The following is a 22,303-nucleotide window of genomic DNA, read 5'->3' as shown; positions in this document are numbered from 1 at the left end:
AGTCTCCATCCATAATGCTCTTAATAGACCATTATTAACTTATGTGGACTGATGGGGACAGAATTGTGAAAAGAAGTCCAATGTTGGAGATTTTGTTCCTACATTTTCTATGAATCCCCCTGAGTGTATTTAAACAGACAATATTGTGTTGTGTGAGCTCAAACACCCTTTGGCTCTCTCACTTCAAATATTAGAAAATCTCTTGGTGGGGATAAAATGTAAAGCTTTTTTTGCCCATTTAACTGAAATTGAATTGTTTCAGGCATTTAAGACAAACTGTAGACAATCAAATTCTAAACATATCTAGGGAAAGAGTCTGCAATAAAAAACACTCAGCCAGCAGCTGTTTTCATGTCAGTGTTTTGTCATTGGTAAAGGCTTAAATACCCCATCTTGTTTTTACTACTACAGGCTGCTTAATGGAAGCATTTCTTCTCATAAATGGCCACTTGCCACAAACACTACATTATTTCTCTCTGAAGGACGTGTTTTGCACTTATCCTCTAAAGATTTCAGTCATGCAATAACAATAAGCAGTAGAAAGTGTGTGCTGAGTGCAACAAAGGCTGACCAGGAAATGCAGGGGCTTTACTTTTATACTCAGTGATTCTTATTGGAAGATATGTTGGTGCTAATGTATTCTGTGATATCAAATCTTCAGATCTCATTATGTAAAAACAGAGCCCAGGTTACATGCAATGACTACTATACATTGTGCAAACCAAAGATGAATCCAAAACATAGTGCTCTGCATGCAGCCAATTCATATGTGCTTAAATGCTCGGGCATAGCACCCAAGGGTATTACATTCCATGCTAGTGTTCTGACTGTATACTTATTTGTGCTAAAGTGAAATCTAATCAGGCAAAGGGCACCCAAGCATGGCTAATAGTAGGAAATGTATTAATGACATTTGAGTCTTGGGGCCAATATTCACAATGCAGAAAAAAAGTTATTGAGTCTGGCTTAATATACATTTGTGTGTGGTACTATTTATATTTAAACTGCTCTGTGGATGCTCACCTGAATGGCTCCATATCTGCATGTAATATATTTTCCTAACATTCAATGGATGGACAAGTACCTTATTTACAGTAATATTTGCTTACACAGTAACTACATGCAGGCACAGCTCATTCCATGTGCCAAAAATAGATTCCTATGTAAATTTCATGGATATAGATAATTGTGAGTTGTTTATATGTGTGTTTATAATGACTTTTCATTGTATATACAGATTCCTTCAGAACAAATGCTGCTGAATACAAAACCACATTGAACCTTTATCTGAATATTTATAGCTCAAAGATAGACAAGTGCGAAGTCATTTGTGGCACTGAGATCAGTAAAATATTTCTATGCATTTCTCCCAGTTTTTTAGTATGACTATTTCTAGGAATAAAAATCAAGAAGCTCACATTTATGGGAAAGTGGGCACCTTGGCATTTTTTGCCTCTGAACTAAACTTCCAGTGTTTTTTTGTTTTGTTTTTTCTTTGCTTTAGAGCAACAGTTCCACAAATAAATAAAATGGTATTGTTTTAAAGTAATTTTTGTAATGGCAGTTCCATCTGAGAACTATTTTTTACTGCAAACACCATCACAAAAATATCTTATAGGGTAATTAACACCCAATGGGGCCCTGTTGAAAGCTCAGATTACACAAAAGTTCCACAGTTGCACATACTATTATACAGTGTTTAAGGGTTAACTTCTTTATTATAAAAAGTAAAAATGTCTATGTCTGTATTTGTAGCTTAGCTCTGGAAGTTGTAATAACTGCAATAAAAAAATCTTAGGCTGGAGCCACTTAAATTTAAAAATCAGAATAGCATAGAGATGCAAAATGGGACAGAGATGACCACATGTGGCCCCTAAAATATGTTTATGAAATGCTTTCTGTAGACTTTAGTTTACATTTTTCGAGTAGTAATAAACTTTATCTGACACAAGGGGTCATGAGTGTGCAGACTTGCTTGTAATGTCTTTAAACAGTTTTTCTCCTATTCTATTCTTAATTGCAAGCAGCTTGTAATTTATATCCTGTAACTGTGCTGTAAAACGGTAGGCCCTCATGATGAATGTGGCCCCTAGGACTGGCCAAGGAGGGCCCCTGTACATTATTCTAATGCAGGTAAGCCATGAGCATTTGTTTTATTAAATGTGTTCATTATTCAGTTACTACTGCCAGCAATATATGTACATTGTATGTGTCTTCTCATTGTACATGATCTATAACTCCATATAAAGCATTTGGCCTTGTGCTTAATATATGGTCACAGAATTTCTTGGTGGGCTTCTCATATTCTTAACAGTGGGGATACATTTTTCTATACATGTCCTTCAGAACAACACATTCAAATAAATCAACCTTAGCAGTAAAACAGAGCCTACTGTCCCATGGTTTAATAACATGGAGCATGTCCTGTGTGTGTATGTGCAGGCGGGGGGCGCTTAGGGGAAGAGGAAACCCACTAAGGGCAATGTCCCTTCCATTTTCTTCAGTTGTATCTGTCAGTCACTCGACACAAGGGGAGTATTATGTGTCTAAAATGCTGCTGCTTGTGTGCAATAACAGGCTTATGCAGTTTAAGTGACAGGTGGCAGTATCAGGTGATCAGTGGTGTCTCTTCATTAAAGGGGACCTGTCACCCTAAGAAATAATTACAAATTGTTTTCTATTGTGTTTGTCAAGCAAAATAAACTTCAATTACACTATATAAATTATTTTAAACTTATTTTATTCAGCCTTGGCATTCACAATTGCAGATAACAGGAAGGCTCCATTTTGTGGACACTGTTAAGGCAAGCTGTGCATCCTGCTAAAATCTTGTTTCTGTGCCAGTATGGGGGGACCTGATACCAATCCATGCACTGTTTTCACAATTCAATGGTGAAGAGGGAATGTGAAGAGTGCAGTGACATCTAAGGAGTTCTGAGTTGAAAGTGAAAGTAACTGTCTGCCCCACCCCTATGCCTAAGGAATAGAGGCGGGTTAGTAACTCTTTAAATTGCTGCTGCGGTATGTAGGCAAAATAGATCATATTCAGTTATTTTAGCACCTGCGTGTACTGGTCCTTCCTTCTTGTTGCTGTGTGGCATGCATCTTTTTCCATAGTTTAGGGTTCATCTTTGTCTTCCTGAGATATATGGGCAACCATGGTCTACAGCAGAGACCTCATTTTTCTGAAGGTAAAGGAAGCATGGCATTAGGCAGCTTCATTTGAAGGGAGTCTAAACACAATTACAGTGTATAGACAGGGTCATTAAGACTCTAAGCCAAGCCTGCTGTATGAGGCAATGTTTTACCTGCCAGCATTTATTCTGTTTTGGGACTGCCATATCGCTTCTATTGCATAAGATTTGTCTGTAATTTTGCAGCATGCAAAATTTGTTGGATGCTTTATTAGTCTGTTATTCTAGTCAAGATATCAGGCTTAAATATAAACGATTTAGAAAAGATGGCATTTCATAGTGCATGATTTAGGCTTTAAACCTGCAACTTACATGACTAAATGAAATGCACTAAAAATAAAAATCATTATACAATTAAAATGGCTTAAAGCATAGTTTGCGTCAAAATTTCTTTAACAATAGGGCTGGGTTTTTGGAATAATATACAAGTGTCAAGGATGACACTTGCATACAAAGTGGTTTATGTATTATGTATGTATTAAAGCAAATTAATGCAAAATTCGAACCCTTACCCAGCTGCCCTTTTACTCCACAGGTTATGTACTCTATTCCCTTTGCACCATGTGATGCGCAACACTTCAAATTGTATGGTAGTTAAGTGATGCTAGAAAAAATGGTAACTTTTGTGTAAAATTTGTATGAGGTTTGCTAGGGAAAGTTCATATAGATCCTTAGGAGCTTGTCTCTATAATCTGTCCAGTCATGTCAGCTTGCCTCGGTATTTCTAAACTGGATTACACAATCAAATCACAAATGAACATAAGAAGTTAGTTTTTAGTATTCTCATCTGTTATATGCTAGCATATGCTACTTCACTTTTCAGAGATTGAATAATTACTCTTCAGATGTATATGTATTATTCACACCAGTACCTGCCCCAGCATGTGCCTTTAAAGAACATTTTGTGCATTGCAAATTGCAGTGCTGACCCTTGCATCTGTGTTGGAGACAGAATTAAAGGACTGGGGATAAATAAGTTCTGTAAGTGTTAACATAAAATGAGTTATGTCCTTCTGCCTTTTACACGCATTGAAAGCACAACATTGTTTAAAAAACATGGATGTTAAATATTGCTAAACAAGGGTGTTAAATTGCCACTTCATGACTTTATTGCAGAGACCGGGATGTGCCTGACTGCCTTTTAATGGTTCCAATAGACCATTATGTTTATTTCCAAGAGGGCTGTCTGCTTCTAGAGGAAGATATGTCAAGTTTAAAATCTGTTTGTTTTTTTTTCTTCCTGGCTGTAAGAGAACAGCTCAGCAGTCTCCCCCCATCCCCAAGCAAAGATTTCATAATATGCATGAAAATTGCTGTAGAGACACGTTTGAGAGAGTTATTTCTGTACTGAAAAATAGAGAGTAAGCTATCAGGGGATTGAACCCAGGCCCACACGGATGCTGCCCAGGTGCCTCTGGAAGCTGATCCATCACTAACTAGGCTTTATTAGCTCTGTTGCTGGAAGCTGCACTGTCTGCTACTTTGGGTGAGAAATAGCTGAGCTAATTTCTTAAAACAAACAAAAAAAAAAGTGTGTGGCCCTAAGCACTTGTACCTTAACCAAGTCAATTGAATTTGCGCTAAAGGATTCTGCATTTTTTTTCTTATTTGTTAGTGGCTATAACTAGTAGTAAATCCTTTTAAGGAAAAAAAAAAGTAATTGACTTAAATTCTTTGTGAATATACAGGTATGGGACCTGTTATCCAGAATGCTCAGGGTTTTTCTGATAAGGTGTCTTTCTTTTTAACTCCATACCTTTGGTCTGCTAAAAATTTTAACATTAAGGGGCAGGTTTATCAAAATGTGAGTTTAGAGCTTAATACATAAAAACTCACCAATGTTCTATAAATAGGATTTTTAGAAATATATTTATCAAATGGTGAGTCCTAACTTTCACTCAAGTGGTTGAGTTTTTTTGGAGTAAACTCTCACTTTTTGATTAATTTGCCCTTAAATAAACCCAGTAGGATTGTTTTCCCTCTAATAAGGATTATTATATCTTAGTTGGGATCAAGTATAAGGTTCTGTTTTAGTATTACAGAGAAAAAGGAAGTCGCATTCATGTAACTTACAGGTTTAGGACCTGTGATCCAGAATTTTATTAGAGAAAAGGGAAATCATTTTTAAAATTGTAAATTGTTAGATTAAAATGGACTCTATGGGAGATGGCCTTTCCATAATTCTGGATAACTGGTTTCCAGACAATGTATCCCATACCTGTATTTGATTAGAATGGAGTCTGTGGGAGATTTGGATCTCCATACCTTAAGTCTACTAAAATATCAATAAAACATTAATTAAACCCAACAAGATTGTTTTGTATTCAGTAATGACTATTTATATCTTAGATGAAATCAATTACAAGGTACTGTTTTATTACTACAGAGAAAAAGGAAATCCGTTTTAAAATTCTGAATTATTTGATTATAATGGAGTCTATGGGAGGCGGGCTTTCCGTAATTCGGAGCTTTCTGGATAATGGGATTCCGGATAAGGGATCCCATACCTGTAGTGCCATGGGTCTGGGATATTATACATGGAACTGCCTTTTAAGTACTATGTGTAGAAAATGCTTTTAATTAGCTTTTCCTATAACATTTACCCTCTACCTGTGGTCCCATCTTGATATTTTAATTATTGGAACTGTATGTATTACTTTGGCCATACACTTTGTGAAATGGGAATGGGCTGCATCACACATTTCTTTATATGCGTGCCTTGTACAAAAGTTGCCAACTTGGTCACGAGTGGCTCAGTGGGCAGCTTATGTCACCCTGATCAAGATCTGAATATTTTTTGTCAGTCTAAATTATTTATGTATCATTAAAATTTCACATCCTTCTTAAATTAATAAGTGATATGCCGTGCAGTTAGTGTAAATCAGTCATGTGAAGTTCTCTGGGCAGAAAACACTTCATGAGCAGCACATCTACAATGTGACTTCCATATGAAAGAATGCTGATCTTCATTGTGCAATAACAGACATGTTATTTGGTTCCAGATACAGTTGACCTTAGGGTTAACTTTATTATGGACAACATATTTGGGTTAACATCTGCCTCAAGATATAAATACTTTTTTTTTTTTGCTCCGCATAAATATTCTGTAAAGCGAGCTGCTAACCATGCCAAATGGGAAGCATGGCTAGTGTCAGGTGATTAGTGACATGCTCATTACAGGGAAGGTGTTAATTATTGGCGACTTGTAACAGTTTGTTATGCTTACACGTTCTCCCTTTCCAGTTATGAATTATCCATTCATTTCCCCGTGTGTAATTGCAAGAGAATTACAGATGCACTCAGTGAAGGGGAATTTATGAATTTGTTTAAAGCAGCATAGTGTAATTGGTGCCAAGTTAATGCACTTCGCCAGTGCTAAATGTTTAATTGGCATATGGACCATCTTAAGGTAATATTCCCTACCCCCATCAAACTGTAAGTGATACAATCCCTGGTACTTGCTATCTGAATTAAAAGGCCAGCAACTTTCTTGATAAATACAATGACTGATACTGTACACAGATCTTCTCCGTTGACCAATTTAAAAGCTAGCTTTAATATAAAGAACATAGTCAAAGTGTTTTATGGCTAACAAAGGCAAGTTTAAAGTATGCTCAGAGCATCCACTATACCAATGTGATCTGTCCAGTCTCGTATAGAATGGTTTCTCCCTTGCTGATTCCTGGCCTGAACCCCTGTTCCATTGTCATTGTGGCTTACCCATTTTTCTGAAATTTTCTGCTTATTTTGAGATATTTTGAAAGTTCATCCTGTTATCAGTCTATGGCCATGGCCCCTACATCCCAATATTTAGGTTCTGGAGATACTGTTCAGAAGCGGCTTATATTGATTTGCATGCGGAGCAGTATGTGAATAAGGGCTTCTAAGGGGTCAGCTGCAAACTGCCCTTGGGATTCCTGAACTGGAGTAACTATTGTCAGACTGACAGAACTGATTTATAGAAATTCATAAACTCTATTCTGTGCAAAGTGAAACCTTATGTAAAATTTCCTTTTTTTTTTTTTTTTTTGAAGGAAAACTTCACCCCCCCACTAAAATATTTTCCCTTAAGACACAGTTTTAAAATGTATTTAAAGCAAGCTTTCCTGTAGTTTCCTATTGTTTTGATGAGCAGACTGTCAAGCCAGAAATCGAAGTGGTAAATAGTTTATTTTTGTCCATTGTTAGTATGGTAATTATACAGCATACATTAGTCAGTCACATAACAGTGGAGGTTGATGCTGGGTTCTAGGCGCAGAAAACAAGACAAAAATGTAAAGCTTTATTTGAAAAAAAAATAAAATAAAATATTATACTCTTTTCCTTAGTCTCATTGACTCTCTTGGGGCTAGTCTACCAGTATAAGGGCACCTTGACACACAATTAAGAATCTGGTTACGATATGTTGTTGGCGAAACTGGGTTCCTTGATCCCTGGGGGCTGTACACACTTTTCAGATGCATGGAGTTACCTGTACCATTGTAGTATTACACTGTAGTGATGGGCGAAATGTTTCGCCAGGCATGGATTCGCGGCGAATTTCCGCGTTTCGTGAAACGGATGAAAAAAATTGCAGCGGAAAAATTCGCCGCACGTCCAAAAATTGTGACCGGCGTAAAAAAAAAATTTGCCGCGGGCGACAATTTTTTTTTTTTTGCACGCCATTTTCGTCGTTTCGCGATTTTTTCCGCTGTTTCGCGGATTTTTGAAAGATTTGCGAATTTTTCGGCGAAGCAAAACGGAACAGATTCGCTCATCACTATTACACTGTATTCTGTACTTCGTGCACATGGACCAGTGCTTTGTTTCCTTTATATAAAATTACATTTTAATAGGTCTCAAGTAGTATGTGGAATGTCATGTGATCTTGATAGACTGCAGGTTATCATTTAAGTTTGAGAACTTCATTTGCCAGTTTAGATAGATGTGCGGTGCACTGGCAAATGAAGATCAGCTTCAACTTATCAACTGAATCAATGTAACCATGAACATATATTGGTGCAAATACTATATCCATCAGTCCTACCTGCCGCAAAATATTGTCTCAGTGAATGCTACATTTTAGCTGCTTATGTAGCTGTGCAAATACTAGTTTACAGTACATTTGTTATGGGAGGTACTGCAAATTAGTCTTCTATTTTTACATTGTATTGCCTTTACTCAGTTTAGAAGGATATACGTTTTAAGTATTGCAGTGAAGAAAGTACATTGTTCCCCCAGACACACTCATACTCCCAACTAAAGTTCTTAAAAATGGCAAGCCCCTGAACCAGGGGGCTTGAATATCGGTCTCACATGCAGCATAGTAGTGTAGAAGTTCACTGAGACCTTGGGAGCCCAGACCAAGCTATATGTTACAGACTTCTCTGGTCCAGTTCTGCAGTCTGTACCAGGGGCGGGCCAAGCCGTCCGGGCGCCCTAGGCAACCCGGTCGGCCACCTCGCCCTCCCCGCCCCCTCCGTTGGTGCGCACGCGCAGTTCGGGGGTGGGGGGGTGCGATGCCGTGGGTCGTTGCAATGGCAAAGTAGGGGAACTAGTGGTAGGCTGCAGAAGCTTCTGCTTGGTGCCCCCTAATCATTGCGCCCTAGGCAGCTGCCTCTTCTGCCTACCCCTAGTTCCGGCCCTGGTCTGTACTATCTACCAAAGGTGGCAGAATGTTTCTGTTACACCAGCACTGTTCAAGTATATTTTCATTGTGCTACTATGTTGAGCATGTAAAAGCTTGAAACTGAGCCTCTTCTTTTAGTCCAGTTATTATGATTTAGAGCATTTCAGAAGCATAATGGAACTCATAGCTACCAATCCAATCAGCAGTCATTTTGAATCTGTACGGTTAGACTGCTGTTAGTTGGTGTGAGTTAGGTTACACTGCTGCATACACTCATATACGCAAGTACATATACAGTAAATGACTTGAAATCATCTTGTCCTAGTTTTGATGCTGTAAATTTGGACAGTTTGTTTTGTGGAGTTCTTGTAAGAATTACATAATATAGAATCTGTGTAATGATATTAGCATCTCCAAAGCTGTTCAGTAGATGTGTGTATGCATTTCTTCACTTTTAAAGTACAAAACAGCCATTACATAGTAAAAGCTGCTTCTCTCTATTAATGAAAAGTCGCTGCCGTGATTGGTTAGCCAACAAGTATGTGCTGGGTTTTTGTGATTGCTATGGTTACCTATATTACAACACATGTATAGCTAAATCTGTGACAATAATTGAAGTTTCATGTTGGGGTAGAAGGCTTTATACTGATAACCCCTCGTAATAGCCCATAAATTGTTGTTTTCAGTTTAATATTTAGTTGTTTAATTAGAATACAAGTGCTTCAATGTATTTTAATCTTGACTAATTGTGGGGGTTCTGTGCAATTCACTAGAAGATATGGCATATTCTTGAAGCCTGTATGAAGTTGAGATAATTCGCTATCATTTTTCATTTAAGTTTACAGAGTAAGCTTTAGGAAAAGTATCAGGTAACCTTTTTCATTCTTGGTAAACTGTTTTACCGTTGAATTCCTCCTCATTCCCCCACATTCCCCCACACCAAACACTGTGCATGTATTAACAATGCTGATACATTCCTTTTTCCCATTGAGAGTGCACAGCAGTTACAGTAATTCATAGGATTACAATTATCTGTATTTATGACACTGGATCCAAGATGAATTTGTATTCTAGAAGAACCAATGAGCAATAAGGTTAAGACTGGATTCTTGGGAGAGTTGCTCTTAGTTTTGTTCCGCAGTATTTCAAATATGTATATTTAATGCACTATTTGTTGACATTAATGCCACTTTAAGGAGAAGAAAAGGCTAATAAAGAGTTAATCTCAAGCTGCAGGCATATCTTCAGTTGTTTCAATAGTGCCCTTAAGTTTTCCCATATTTTATCTGTTCAGATGATCAGAAGCCAAACAGGAAGAAAAAACCCTGAGCTGTGTAAAGAAAGTTCCCATAATGCCTCACTCCTGCACAGAGACCAAGTGTACATGCTCAGTTTGTAAGACTATGAGTCAGCGTCCTGCTGATTGGCTCAGATCCGCATTCCTAAGGGGGGGGATGAGTTGTTGGCATTCTTGAGGGAGGGGGGAGCAGGAGAGAGCAGAGAGCTGTGTGTCTCTGGCACAGGAATTAGACAAAACAAATCTTTTCACAGAAAAGTCAGTGCAGTGTTTCTGTGAGTGCTTATGGGTGCAATTTCCTTAGACCTTTCTGATAAAGCTTACTTAGTTTTTACCTTTCTTTTTAAAGTGCAGCTGTATTCACTAACAGTGAATTGCAGTAAAAGTGCTTTATGCACTGAAGTTGAAAAGACTGTAAAAGTCTGAAAAAACCCAAAATGAGCTAATTTAATGTTTATCAAGACTTTTAAAGTTTCAAGAAAATGATTTGTGAAACCTTTGATATTGCCTAGATTCCTGAACTAGTCATAAGTGTGGTCTGATCTAACTCGCAAGGACCGCACCAGCTTTTTCATCCTTTTATGAGGTGAGCAGGAACCTCTACTCTGGGATGGCAGTTGATGTCATCTACTTGGACTTTGCTAAAGCATTTCATACAGTACCTCACAGAAAGATTACATTTAATTGACTGATATTGCCCTGGAACTTATTTGGATAGAGAACTGGATAAAGAATAGAGTACAGAGAGTAGAAGTAAATGGAACACTTTTCTAAATGCACCAATGTTTGTGGAGAACTGCAGTGGTCTTTCTTTGGTCCTTTGCTTTTTAACTTATTTATTAATGACCTGGGGTGGGCATAGAAAGTAATGTTTATATTATTGCAGGTTATACTAAATTGTGCAAAACGTCCCATGCAGGATACTGCCACTTTGCAGAATTATTTGCCAAAATTGGAAATCTGGGCAAGAAAAGTTAATAACTTTTACTTTGGAAGAAATAATATAAATGTGAATTACACACTAAATAGTAGTGGGTTTAGGTCATCCTTAATTGAGAAGGATCTGGGGGTTTTTGTAGATAAGTTGTCTAATGCCAGGCAATGTCATTCCGTGGCTACTAAAGCAAATAAAGTAACGTCTTACATAGGGGGTGTTCATTTTTCCAAACGATCAGTGCACCAGAGGCCACCCCTTTAGATTATAGAACCGGAATTTTCATTTGAAGCAGCGTAGGTGGTTTCTTTTCATTGAGGTTGTGGAATGCCTCTCCGAGTGAGGTTGTGATGGCAGATTCTGTTAATGCCTTTAAAGAGGGGCTTGAATGACTTCTTAAGCATAATATTGAATTAGTATTGATGTTGGCTGTTGATGTTTATGTAAGTTAGTGTATAGGTTTGTGTGCTCTGGGGTTATCTTGGAAGGGTTGAACTTGATGGGCTTTTTTCGATTAGCATGATTCAGCTCTGCGTGTTACCAAATTGGGTTGAGATCCAGATCCGCTTGTTTTACCAAATAATTTAACCTTAAAGAGATACTGACACCAGAAATGAAACCTTTTTTTACATCTATCATAACATTGTCTTTGCATGAGCTTTATAATATTGTTATAAAAGTATTTCCTGATGCTTTTCCGTTCCCTATCTGATCCCCCATGTACCGCTATGAGGGGGCTGCCATATTTGTGCAGCAGCAGTCTGTTAGCATTAGAAGCTGTAACTGACAGGCTGAGAAGGGACAGTCAGGTTGGCAAAACAGTCAAGTTTAGGAACTTCAAGCAACAATTACTTGCAAATGCAGCTCTATCAGCAAAAAAGATCAACACGACCTATAGATAACTTTTTATGTAGATTTCATAATTTAAAAAGTAGTTTTTTTGTGTCAGTATCACTTTAAGCTTCCTGGCCAAATGAAGTCATCATAACAGACAAACACATTTGATCCCTTGTATTTATTTTGGAGAAATAACCTCCAACCCACATTTCTTACAGCTTCATCAGTAAGAGGTCACTAACTTGACTTTGTCATTTAATATTTCTGGATAGGATTTTGAAGTTATTGAACCTTCTAGTAGCAAAGTGTTTAGGCCCTGAGGCAGCAAAGCAACCCCCTAAACACAATGCTACTGCCATCATGCTTCATGAGTTGGGATGAAGTTTTGGTGGCGGTGTCCATGATTTTCCCCAAACAGTATTCTTGGTTTCCACCTTAGAATTCAACTTCTCTCTCATCCTTCCACAGGACATAGTCCAAGACATTGCTGCTGTTTTTGCAAATGTGAAGCATGGAGCAATATATTTCCGTAGACCCATGGTAGCCTATATGGGCTTCTTTTACTGAACTAATTTGTCTGCCTTTATAGCAGGATGACCCTAAGCCATATCCTGTATGTTATCTCATTGATTTGAACACCTGACTCCAGTAACCTTCTGGAGAAGTCATAAGGCTAGGGGTTCACATTTTCAACTTTTTTTTTTTTTTTTTTTTTTTACTTTCAACCTAGACTGATTACAACAGGTTCTGTCAAGGTCCTGGCTAAAGAATGTCATACTACATGTTCTCTGTTTTAGCTTCCTGGCGAAAGCAATTTAGCTTGACTTATTGCCTTCTTGCTTTATTAGAGAACATGAAATGAAATATGCAAAAGCTGCACATGACCTGCTGACAGACAATGCTGTATCCTTAGTTCTATGCATGAACACAATTTAAAGATTTGTTTAAATTCTGAAAATGCTTTTCATTTTGTGTTAATGTACCTTTTAACATGTAAAATTCTAAGCAAATACACAGCATAATGTAGAAAATAGCCCAGCATGCATTTTCAAATGATCTATTGTGTAAAGCAAGAAGTGTTCCTTTGCTTAGAGAGACAGACAGGTTTTTAGTTGCCTTCTTTGTACTACTATCTACGGTTAACAATAAATTTTAGTCCAAACACAGTGGAAGCCTCTGACCCTAGAAACAACTGGTACAAAAAAGAGCTTATGTTCCCCTTGAATCCTGCTTGATAACATTTTCTAATTTTAAAGATGTTGCTTAGTTTGGGGTTATACATCTATGTTTAATTTATAGCTGTCATGGTTCTCTGCAAAGGTTTGTCATTCCTTCAACACTATCAGTGCTGTTGCTCTCTATAGAGATGAGGCATAAGATTCCTTTCTGTTCTACTCTTACCCTGTTCATACGTGGACTTCTGTTTCTGCCAGTTTAAAGGCGATAGGATTTGAACAAATGCAACGGCAAAATGTCAAAGTACAACTTTGTATAATTACTTTTGCTGGGTGAACTTTCTGTTATGGTCACAAACCGAATTAAAAGCATTGCAGTAATATTTGTAGCATCCACCAAGCACTGCATTCATCTGGGCAGTGACCATTTTGTTGCAAATTAGCTTTAGCAGGGCGTTAATGTCTCAGATTAAGGAGTGAAATGCCACATTTGCATGCACAGCCTTTCATAGCAGTAATTATGGCTTGTTTATGAATATATTGTACAGCACTGTACCAGTACTAAAGGAGCTCTTCTCATAACTATGATATAAAGGACAGTCAAGATCTGACTTACTTCAGACACCCAGTCTTGAAATATTCCTCTTCCCATCCAGTTTAGTGCTAGTTTCTTTTCTGTTTTACATAAGGCTTAAAAAACTCTTATTTGATGTCACCTTATCTCCTAGTCATGGTTATGTCCTTGGGATTATTATGCTTCGATACCTATTTTTGTTCTGATACCATATATTTCTAAAGGTTCCCTAAAACAAGAATCTATAATAACTATAAAATCTTTTAGGTTTGCGGAGTGGCAGCCTCTACCAGAATGTAAGGTTAGCTATTATCAAAATAAAACCTTTGTCAAAATGCAACTTATGTTCTTAAATTGTCTAATAAAAATATTTTTCATTAGCTTCAGGGATATCCAGCCTGTGGCTTTCCAGCTGCTGAGTTGTAGCACCCAGGACCCTAATGACGGTTGAAGGGTGTGCTGGGAGTTGTGGAAAACAGTTTTGCTGCATTACTTGAGTCTTCCTTTTAACTCCAGCCCTGAAGGTCATTGCACATTCACAAATTCATTTAAGTAACATTGCACATTCATTCATGTGAGCCATGAACACAGAGGTTCCTTAGCCTATGCTAACACACTACTGTGTCAATGAAATTGTTCATTGTGCCAAATTAGGGTTAGGGATGAGTTTCCTTAATGGTGCAAATTAGTAATATTCCCTAGCCTTGGAAAGGAAACACAACTGAGCTGTATTATGTAACACAATTGCATGCATAGAGCAGTATTGCTTTTACCCCATAAACTAATAAAAGTACATACTCTGTGCAAGGGGTTAAATGGTCAGAATGAAATACTTTTGTATTTAATGATTAGTGATAAGCATTTATTGACCCTTGTTTGAAGGGTCAATGAATGTGACACTGACGTTGCTCTTGTTCTTTTTCTATATTGCTTCTTTTTCAAGTCGTGGGAGCCTGGAGGGCAGATTTGGAACCTTTGGAATCTTACTTGCAGCCTTTTGATGTGCAAAGCAGATACAGTATATTAAATTCAATACAATTTTAGTGCTCATGTTTACGAAGTATCCTCCCAAACTGCCTGTAAGATTTAGGGCTCTGACACACGGGGAGATTAATCGCCTGCGACAAATCAAGGCAACTTCCGCGATTTCAGTGAAATCGCTCCGCCGCGTATGCCATCCCACCAGCGATTTACATTTTCGCCGGTGGGATGGCATTTCGGGGAGATTAGTCGCCCACGAACAGGGAGATTTGTTGCGGGCGACTAATCTCCCCGTGTGCCAGAGCCCTTAAGGATAGACATTTGAAAAGGCAAACAAGTAGTAACTGGAAATAGGATTCTATTCAATCTGAAATCTTAAGTGCTACATACAATTATCTATCTTTTCAGTCGTGCAGTCAGTGCCATATAGAGGGTTTAAGCACTTTTGCTGGTTTGAAGAAGGCATTTGCCTGCGGTGGCTTGTGCTTTCAGGCTGTTTTCATAGGAAATTATAGAAGGTGGAGTTAGCTGTAGTGTTGCCCTGTTTGTAAATGAATAAACTGAATGCAAACTCCTAAAATTTATCTTTATTATACATTGATCCTCTTTTTATACACTATACCTTTTAATCTAGTCATGTTAAGATATTACATAGCCATGTTACAGAACTTGAAAGTAAGATAGATATGGCAGTGATGTCTTAATACCTATGTTCAAGCTTTTTTATATGGGCACTTCACTTTAGCATCTTGGTACAATGTAGACAGGGATATTCTGAGGAAATTTGCAGTTGGCTCTTGTTTATTTTTGTTATTTCATTCTTCTCTTTAGCCGGAAATGTAGAAACCTTACACAGAAAGCATCCATTTGTATGGTGCTGATTTTTTTTTTTTATTACCAATTTTCTATAGAGGCCCTTTCCTGTTTCCTTTTGTCTGATTGATGGGGGTACAAGGACCCTAGCAGCCAAGATGCAGACTCAGGTTTTTATATACTGTATATATTTGTCTTGCAGAAACATTGCAGAAGCTCTTGTAAGCAAAGGCCTTGCCACCGTGATCCGTTACAGACAGGATGATGACCAGAGATCCTCTCATTATGATGAATTGCTAGCAGCAGAAGCCCGGTAAGTGTCCACCCTAATGCCTTTTTTACAGTACTTTAATTTTATATGGAAATTAGTTAATTTCCATTTTGTTAATTACAAAATATTAAAATCTTATCTTCTCCATTAACCAAATCATAAAGCCAGCTTATGCAATGTCTATACAGATATTATTTTGTTTGCAAAGCAATAGATGGTTTTTAATGTGTTTAAAAAAAAAAAAAAAAAAAAGCAGTGACATATTATGTATACTTCCATTTTAAATGATGGCAAAAGCTACCCTTTTGCTACAGTTAAGGTTAATTCTTACAAGTTTATAGTAATTTAATGTCTTGTCCTTAACTCACAATGTATCTGAATGGTGAACTAGGTTTTTAGCTGGAATAAGTGTTTGCAGTGGCGCTGTTGCACTGTGTAGACAGTGCAGATGAGACCCTATATATATGATGTCCATGCATTTAAAGGACAAGGAAAGTCAAAATCTGTTAAGCACACTAATCAATAGTACTACTATCGCTATGTAGAAACGCTTGCCTAGAGAAAGATTTACTGAGATACACTTCATACTATAGACTCTTTTCAGTGAACAGCGCCGCCATCTTTAATAAGGAAGCCCACTTCCTTTACCTCACTACTCTTTACTGCACATGCGTCCCCAGCCAGGCTGTGTCTGTCAGCACCCCCCCATCCCCTCCTGAAGCACTTGCAGGCTGTGTCTTTGTGATCCCACGCCGCCCCCCCCCGGCCCCCGTTCCCCTCTCCTTGCTCCTGCACAGATACCAACCAGCACAGTCCAACCAACCCCCCCCCCCACCGCTCCCCTCCCGTTCTCGCACCTGCTTGCTGCATCCCCGCTACTGCACAGACTGAAGAAACTGTCTCCCCGCGCACGCTCCCCTTCAGCACAAGCAGACAGCGTGTCGCCATGGCAACTGGAGCGCGCCTGCTTGTGCAGTAGCGGGGATGCAGCAAGCAGGTGGGGGGGGGGGGTTGGTGTGACTGTGCCGGTTGGTATCTGTGCAGGCGCGGGGGCTGAAGGGGGGTGCCTGCTTGTGCTGCATAGGGTCGTTTGCGCATGCGCCAGCTACAGTCCTGGTCACCAAGTCATTGCAGGAGCGATGCATTATGGGAATCCTCTTTACCCAGCTCAGTGGTTTTTTTTCCTATTTGGCTTCTGATCATCTGAACGATTGCAATATATATTACAATATATACACTAGTAGCATAGTGTAACCCACAGGGTATATGTTCTATTTCTACTAAACTGAGCTGTTGAGTACTTCTGCCAGTTACAAACATGTCTAAAGAATCATATTTCACTGTTTCTTTTAAATTGTTGATGCCCTAGGCACAGGTCAGTAACTATTCTAGAGTCGGTACTTGTGACATCTTCAAATCCATACTTCAGTGTTCGCTGGTTTATCTGTAGTCTAAACCACTTCGCTTCCAGAGGCAAAATAAAATGTTGCACTAAGGCATAATTTCAGACAAACACATGTTTTTAAGTGATAGTCCATGCAGTGTGCAGCAGAGGTGAGAAAGAAAACAATAAAGGCTTTCCATACTTAAAAGGCATTCTCCTCAGAAATATATCAGTCTAGTGTATATTCTGTTAAACCTAAACCTTAGCTAGTGTGGAAAGTTGTTAATAAGATTTTCCTTGTGCCTCCTTAGTATAATTTACTAGGTTGGTTTGCCCCTTGGATTTAATATGTGCAGTGCCTCATTATAATCTTTGCAGTTTTATTGCACCTCTGCACTTTAAGCCCTTTAGCAATATGATTCTGGATATACTGAGTGTACATTGGAAAGCTTCAGTTCCATTTAACTAGCAAATAAGAATGTTTTTTTTTTTTTTATTGTAAAAGTGCAAATTGGAACTTTGTTGCTGTGCCTAATAGTAATCAGTCTGAATGTACTTTGTGTGTAGATTGTAAGCACATTTACTGTCATCATTCTCCTCTGACTTATGTTTGCGATTGCTAGATATATCTCATCATGTTCTCAGTAGAACATATACATAAACAAGATAGATTGCATTGACAGATTAGTGTTGTCTCCATGTAACAGTTCATCTAGTACGTATTTTATTTCAGGAACCTGTCTTTTTTTTCTTTAGTAAAAGAGTGAAAAAAAACTAAGCATTAGTTTAGGTCACCTTCACAGGTCATTATTTTAAAGGAGAAGTAAACCCTAAAAACAAATATGGGTAAAAATGCCATATTTTACTGAATATAATACTGAACTTAATGCACCACCCTAAAGTTTTAAAATCTCTAACAATAATGATCCAGGCCAAGTTGTGCGCAGGGGGTGTCACCATCTTAGATTTTGTTAGGAGTGCCAGTGTGCTCTGGGTAGTTGTTGAGAAGCTAAGGGGCTGTTACAAATCATTAAACAGAAAATGAGGCTGGCATGTAATAGAAGCTGGTGCCACTTGGCTGATTATCATGCTAGTTGTGCTGGTTTCTAAGATGGCATGTAATGAGAATCTGAATTAATTACTAATCAGCCTTATGTTGTGATATTTGCAAATGATCTCCAGACTGCCAAGGCCACGGGACGCTACTCAGTCCTCATTCTCCTGGACCTTTCCTCTGCTTTTGATACCGTCGACAATTCTGTCCTTATGCAAATCCTCTATTCTCTGGGTATCCGGCATCAGGCTGCATCCTGGTTCTCTTATCTCTAACCGCTCCTTCTCTGTTGCTTTTGCTAACAAATCCTCTACCCCGGTTCAGCTTAGTGTGGGGGTGCCTCAGGGCTCTGTACTTGGTCCTTTGCTGTTCTCCCTGTACACTCTCTCTTTAGGAGACCTTATTTCTTCTTTTGGTCTTAAATATCACTTATATGCAGATATATTTAAACACCTGTTCACTAACCACTGATGTTCAAACCCAGATTGCTAACTGCCTCCTGGCTATCTCCTCCTGGATGAACCAACGCCGCCTCAAACTTAACCTAGCTAAAACAGAGCTCATGGTCTTCCCGCCCAAACCTAGCCCTTCTCCTCCTTTCACCATCACTATTGACGGCATGACCATTACCCCTGATAATTCAGCATGCTGCCTTTTGGGTTATCTTTAATCAATCTCCTTCTCTAACCATATTAATAACACTGCCAAAACCTGCTGTTTTTTCCGCAATGCTACCAAGATACGCCCCTTTCTTTCACAAGTAACAGCTAAAACACTAATCCATGCCCTTATCCTTTCCTGTTTAGATTACTGCAATCTCCTACTAACTGGCCTCCCAGACTCCCACCTCTCTCCTGCAATCAATCTTAAACTCTGCTGCCAGGATCCTCATGCTCTCTCAAGAGGGAACCTGCCCAGCCTCACTTAAGCTCTCTAGTGTGGCTGCTTGTTAAGCAAAGGATAGCATACAAAATCCTTCTGCTAACATTCAAAGCCCTTCACTCCTGTGCTCCTCACTACATTTCTTCACTGGTCTCTCTGCACGTTCCTGTATGTCTCTTCCGCTCCTCTCAGAGCCTTTGTCTTTTTACACCATCCACACCCACTGCGTTCTCTCATCTTAAACCTTTCTATCTCGCTGCTCCTTACCTCTGGAACTCTATCCCTGAATCCCTCCGTAGGGAACACTCACCCACTCTCTTTAAGATTAAACTCAGATGCTAACTTCTGGAGCAATAAAACATTATTTTGCCTAGTCCTGCGCTTAAGGGCAAATGCCCATACCTAGTGCACTCTTACCTTCCAATTTGTGCCTGTATGTTACCCAACCACCTAGATTGTAAGAGCTCTATGGGGCTCACCCCCTGCATCCACCTCTCCTTGCCCAAAGGTAGAAGAGCAGCTGGGGCGGGGGTATTTCTTTGCAGCCATATATACCAACAGTGTTGGACTGATATGCCAGGAGCCCACCAGAAAACCTTGAACCATGGGCCCACTCTCTAAACAATTATTCTTTAATTGCTCATTTAATTCTTTATTATCCTAGGCTCTTTGTTCCTTTTTTTTCTCATACAGGAATAGGGAATGACCATGAAGCAGGTCTGGTATCCCGATGGACCAGTCCAACTTCAGCAAATAGATAGAAGCGAGAGGGCCCACTGGCACCTGGGCTCAGCGTGAGTTTTCCTGGTGGGCAAGTCTGACACTGTATACCAATAAATATAGAGTGTGAGCCCTAATCTTAGTAGCCAAAAAGGATTGTACATTTTGAGATACATTATGAAAAATCTAAACACATGCCAAAATGGCTTTTCTGTGGCTTGTACATGCCCTCTTCACTTTTCACTATGGTTTGCCACCGGCCATGAAGTTGAAGGGGGATCCTGCACGCCATCAATAATTTTCGGCAAAGTGAAGTCACACACTGTCACATGCCCCTTAAAGTTATGCCCTGCTTAAGTTGACAATTGCTACCCGCACATTTGCTTTAAAAGACATCACTGAATAATTACTGCACATGTGCACCCAGATTTTACGTGGAACATTGGGAGATTGTAAAAAAAGCTTAGACTACATTGCTGGTTTTCTTTGCTAGGTGGGGTTATTCTTTTGCTGCAAACACACCTAGACAGCCACTTCTCAGGAAAAATGCATGTGTGCATTCCCACCATTTGTCTTTATTCCATTCACTTATGCTGTACGATCCAACCGTACTTTGTTCAGATATGTATTGCTATATTACACTTAAAGTAGTTCTTGTATTTTGTACAATACCTGGATGCTAAAAAGTAATAAATATTTCTGCTGACTTTTCCGCATCTATTAGAGATTATCTCAAACATTAGTTTTCCTACTTTAAACATTTAATCTTGATTTGGTTTCAGTGAAGTTTGTGTTAGATGAATGAAGCCAGCGGGGCACTCAATCTGCTCACAATTTGGCTTGATTAAGCAAGCTCTGGGGATCTCATACCTTACTTTCCCTGCACTGCCACATTTAGAATGGGCTTCTTTGACAGTTTTTATATCTTCATGCACACTGTTTAATTTAACATTTCCCTTGGTGTATGTTTCAGATGTATTTTTGTTTTACTTGATTTCCCATTGTTTAATAGGGTCATCTAACCTATTCCTCAAAAACCCATGCATTGAATACTTTTTTTGTTTGGAGAATATATGAAAATTAAGTGCTTCTAAGCAGGACCAGCACAAACTGCCCTGTTCAATGAATGGATACTTGTATATTGTGTTATATGCATACAGTTTCTATTATGCATTTTATTCCCTATCATTTCATTGGCATATGGTGCCAAATTAAAAAAATGTAGAGCTCTTCAAGGGCATTAAATTGAGGGTTTATTCATGCGTGTGTGAAAGGAAGGGGCAGGTTTCTTTGATCAATGGATTTGTCCTGCTTCATCCAAAGGCAGCAGTTATCAATGCAGAGGACAAATGCAGTTTTGCTCATGCACATAACAAGAATGGAGTTTCACACCAAGTTTGTCAAGTTAGCAGAACATTTGAGGACTGGTTTTATTTGACATAAAGATTGTATCCAGAGTCAGCAGTGCATTTCCCAGCACTCTGCTATGGGCGCAGTCCCTAGGGGATTTAGTTCATTTTTACCTCGGCTGGAGGATCACAGGAATTTCTAGGGACTTGTACATTATTAATTGTATTTCTGTGGAAAATTGTCGAACAGGCCACATAAGCCATACAATATTTTTGAAGTTCCCTACATTATTCATGTAAGTATACTCTTTAATAGTGTCATACCATTAAGTGTATTGGTGGTTATTAGAAGTGGCAGGGAAGGATGGTGCCTTGCTCCTTAAAAGTCACTTGTCATTCATACTAGCAGCCTGTTTGTCGTTGTTCCATGCTGCAGAGCCTCATGCAATCCCGGCTTTTAAAAAGTAATCAGTTGTTTCTGATGAGTTATTGTTTCCAAGGCAACCAGTGAGAAGGCCAAGCACATTTTTTCCCCCACTTTAAATGGCATGTATGGTTTCCATGATAATCATAGCAATGATAGTTTTATTGGCAGATGTCAGATGAAATTGGGTACTCATCCAGAACATAAATGTGACTTTTTTTTGTCTGGGGACATTGCTAATAAAATTAACAGTGAAAAAAAATTATAAACTTATAAACATGTTTTAAATTTTTTTTTTGCTATAATGTGCTTAAAATAAGAGAACCATTGTTGCCTTTTTACAAAATGAACATTCAGTCAGTCCCTTTTCCAGAATGACATGAAATTTGTGTGACACATCTCCCTTGTAGATCAAATTTGTGTAGTCTATTTCTAGTACACCCAAGCTCTTTGACATCCCAAGTGGTGAAAGATACCTGTAGGTCCTGTAATGAAATCCTGGGATTTTTAGAGATCTCTTTCAGCATCTTGCATTCTGTTTTGGGGTTGAACTTGCTGGGATCACCTGGCATCGGCAAGTTGTCAGATGTAAATAATCTTCTCCACTTGTAGAAGATCTTAGTGGGATTATTGACGATTGGCTTTTTTTTTTTTTTTTTTTTTTTAAATCCTAGACACTTAAACATCCATGGCCACCTTTCCAAAGGCCTCAGGGGGCTCGTTCAGTCTAGTCATATTACCAAACAATGCAACTACAAAAAGCAAACCAAACTAAATGTCTGAGGTTTAAGGTACTTTAAAAATCC

The 22,303-nt window shown here is 38.6% G+C and overlaps 1 protein-coding gene across 1 annotated transcript in view; it reads left to right on the top strand.

The window, feature by feature from the left end:
• snd1 (staphylococcal nuclease and tudor domain containing protein 1) overlaps positions 1–22,303 on the top strand; it is a 387,013-nt gene that overhangs the window by 140,275 nt on the left and 224,435 nt on the right. Inside the window, exon 13 of the mRNA NM_203852.1 lies at positions 15,616–15,726. Within this exon, the coding sequence (NP_989183.2) occupies positions 15,616–15,726 (111 nt within the window). The remainder of the gene's footprint in view (positions 1–15,615; positions 15,727–22,303) is intronic.

Source organism: Xenopus tropicalis, chromosome 3 (assembly GCF_000004195.4).
Source record: "Xenopus tropicalis strain Nigerian chromosome 3, UCB_Xtro_10.0, whole genome shotgun sequence".
Lineage (NCBI taxonomy): Eukaryota > Metazoa > Chordata > Amphibia > Anura > Pipidae > Xenopus > Xenopus tropicalis.
This window is presented reverse-complemented; position numbering and strand designations above follow the sequence as displayed.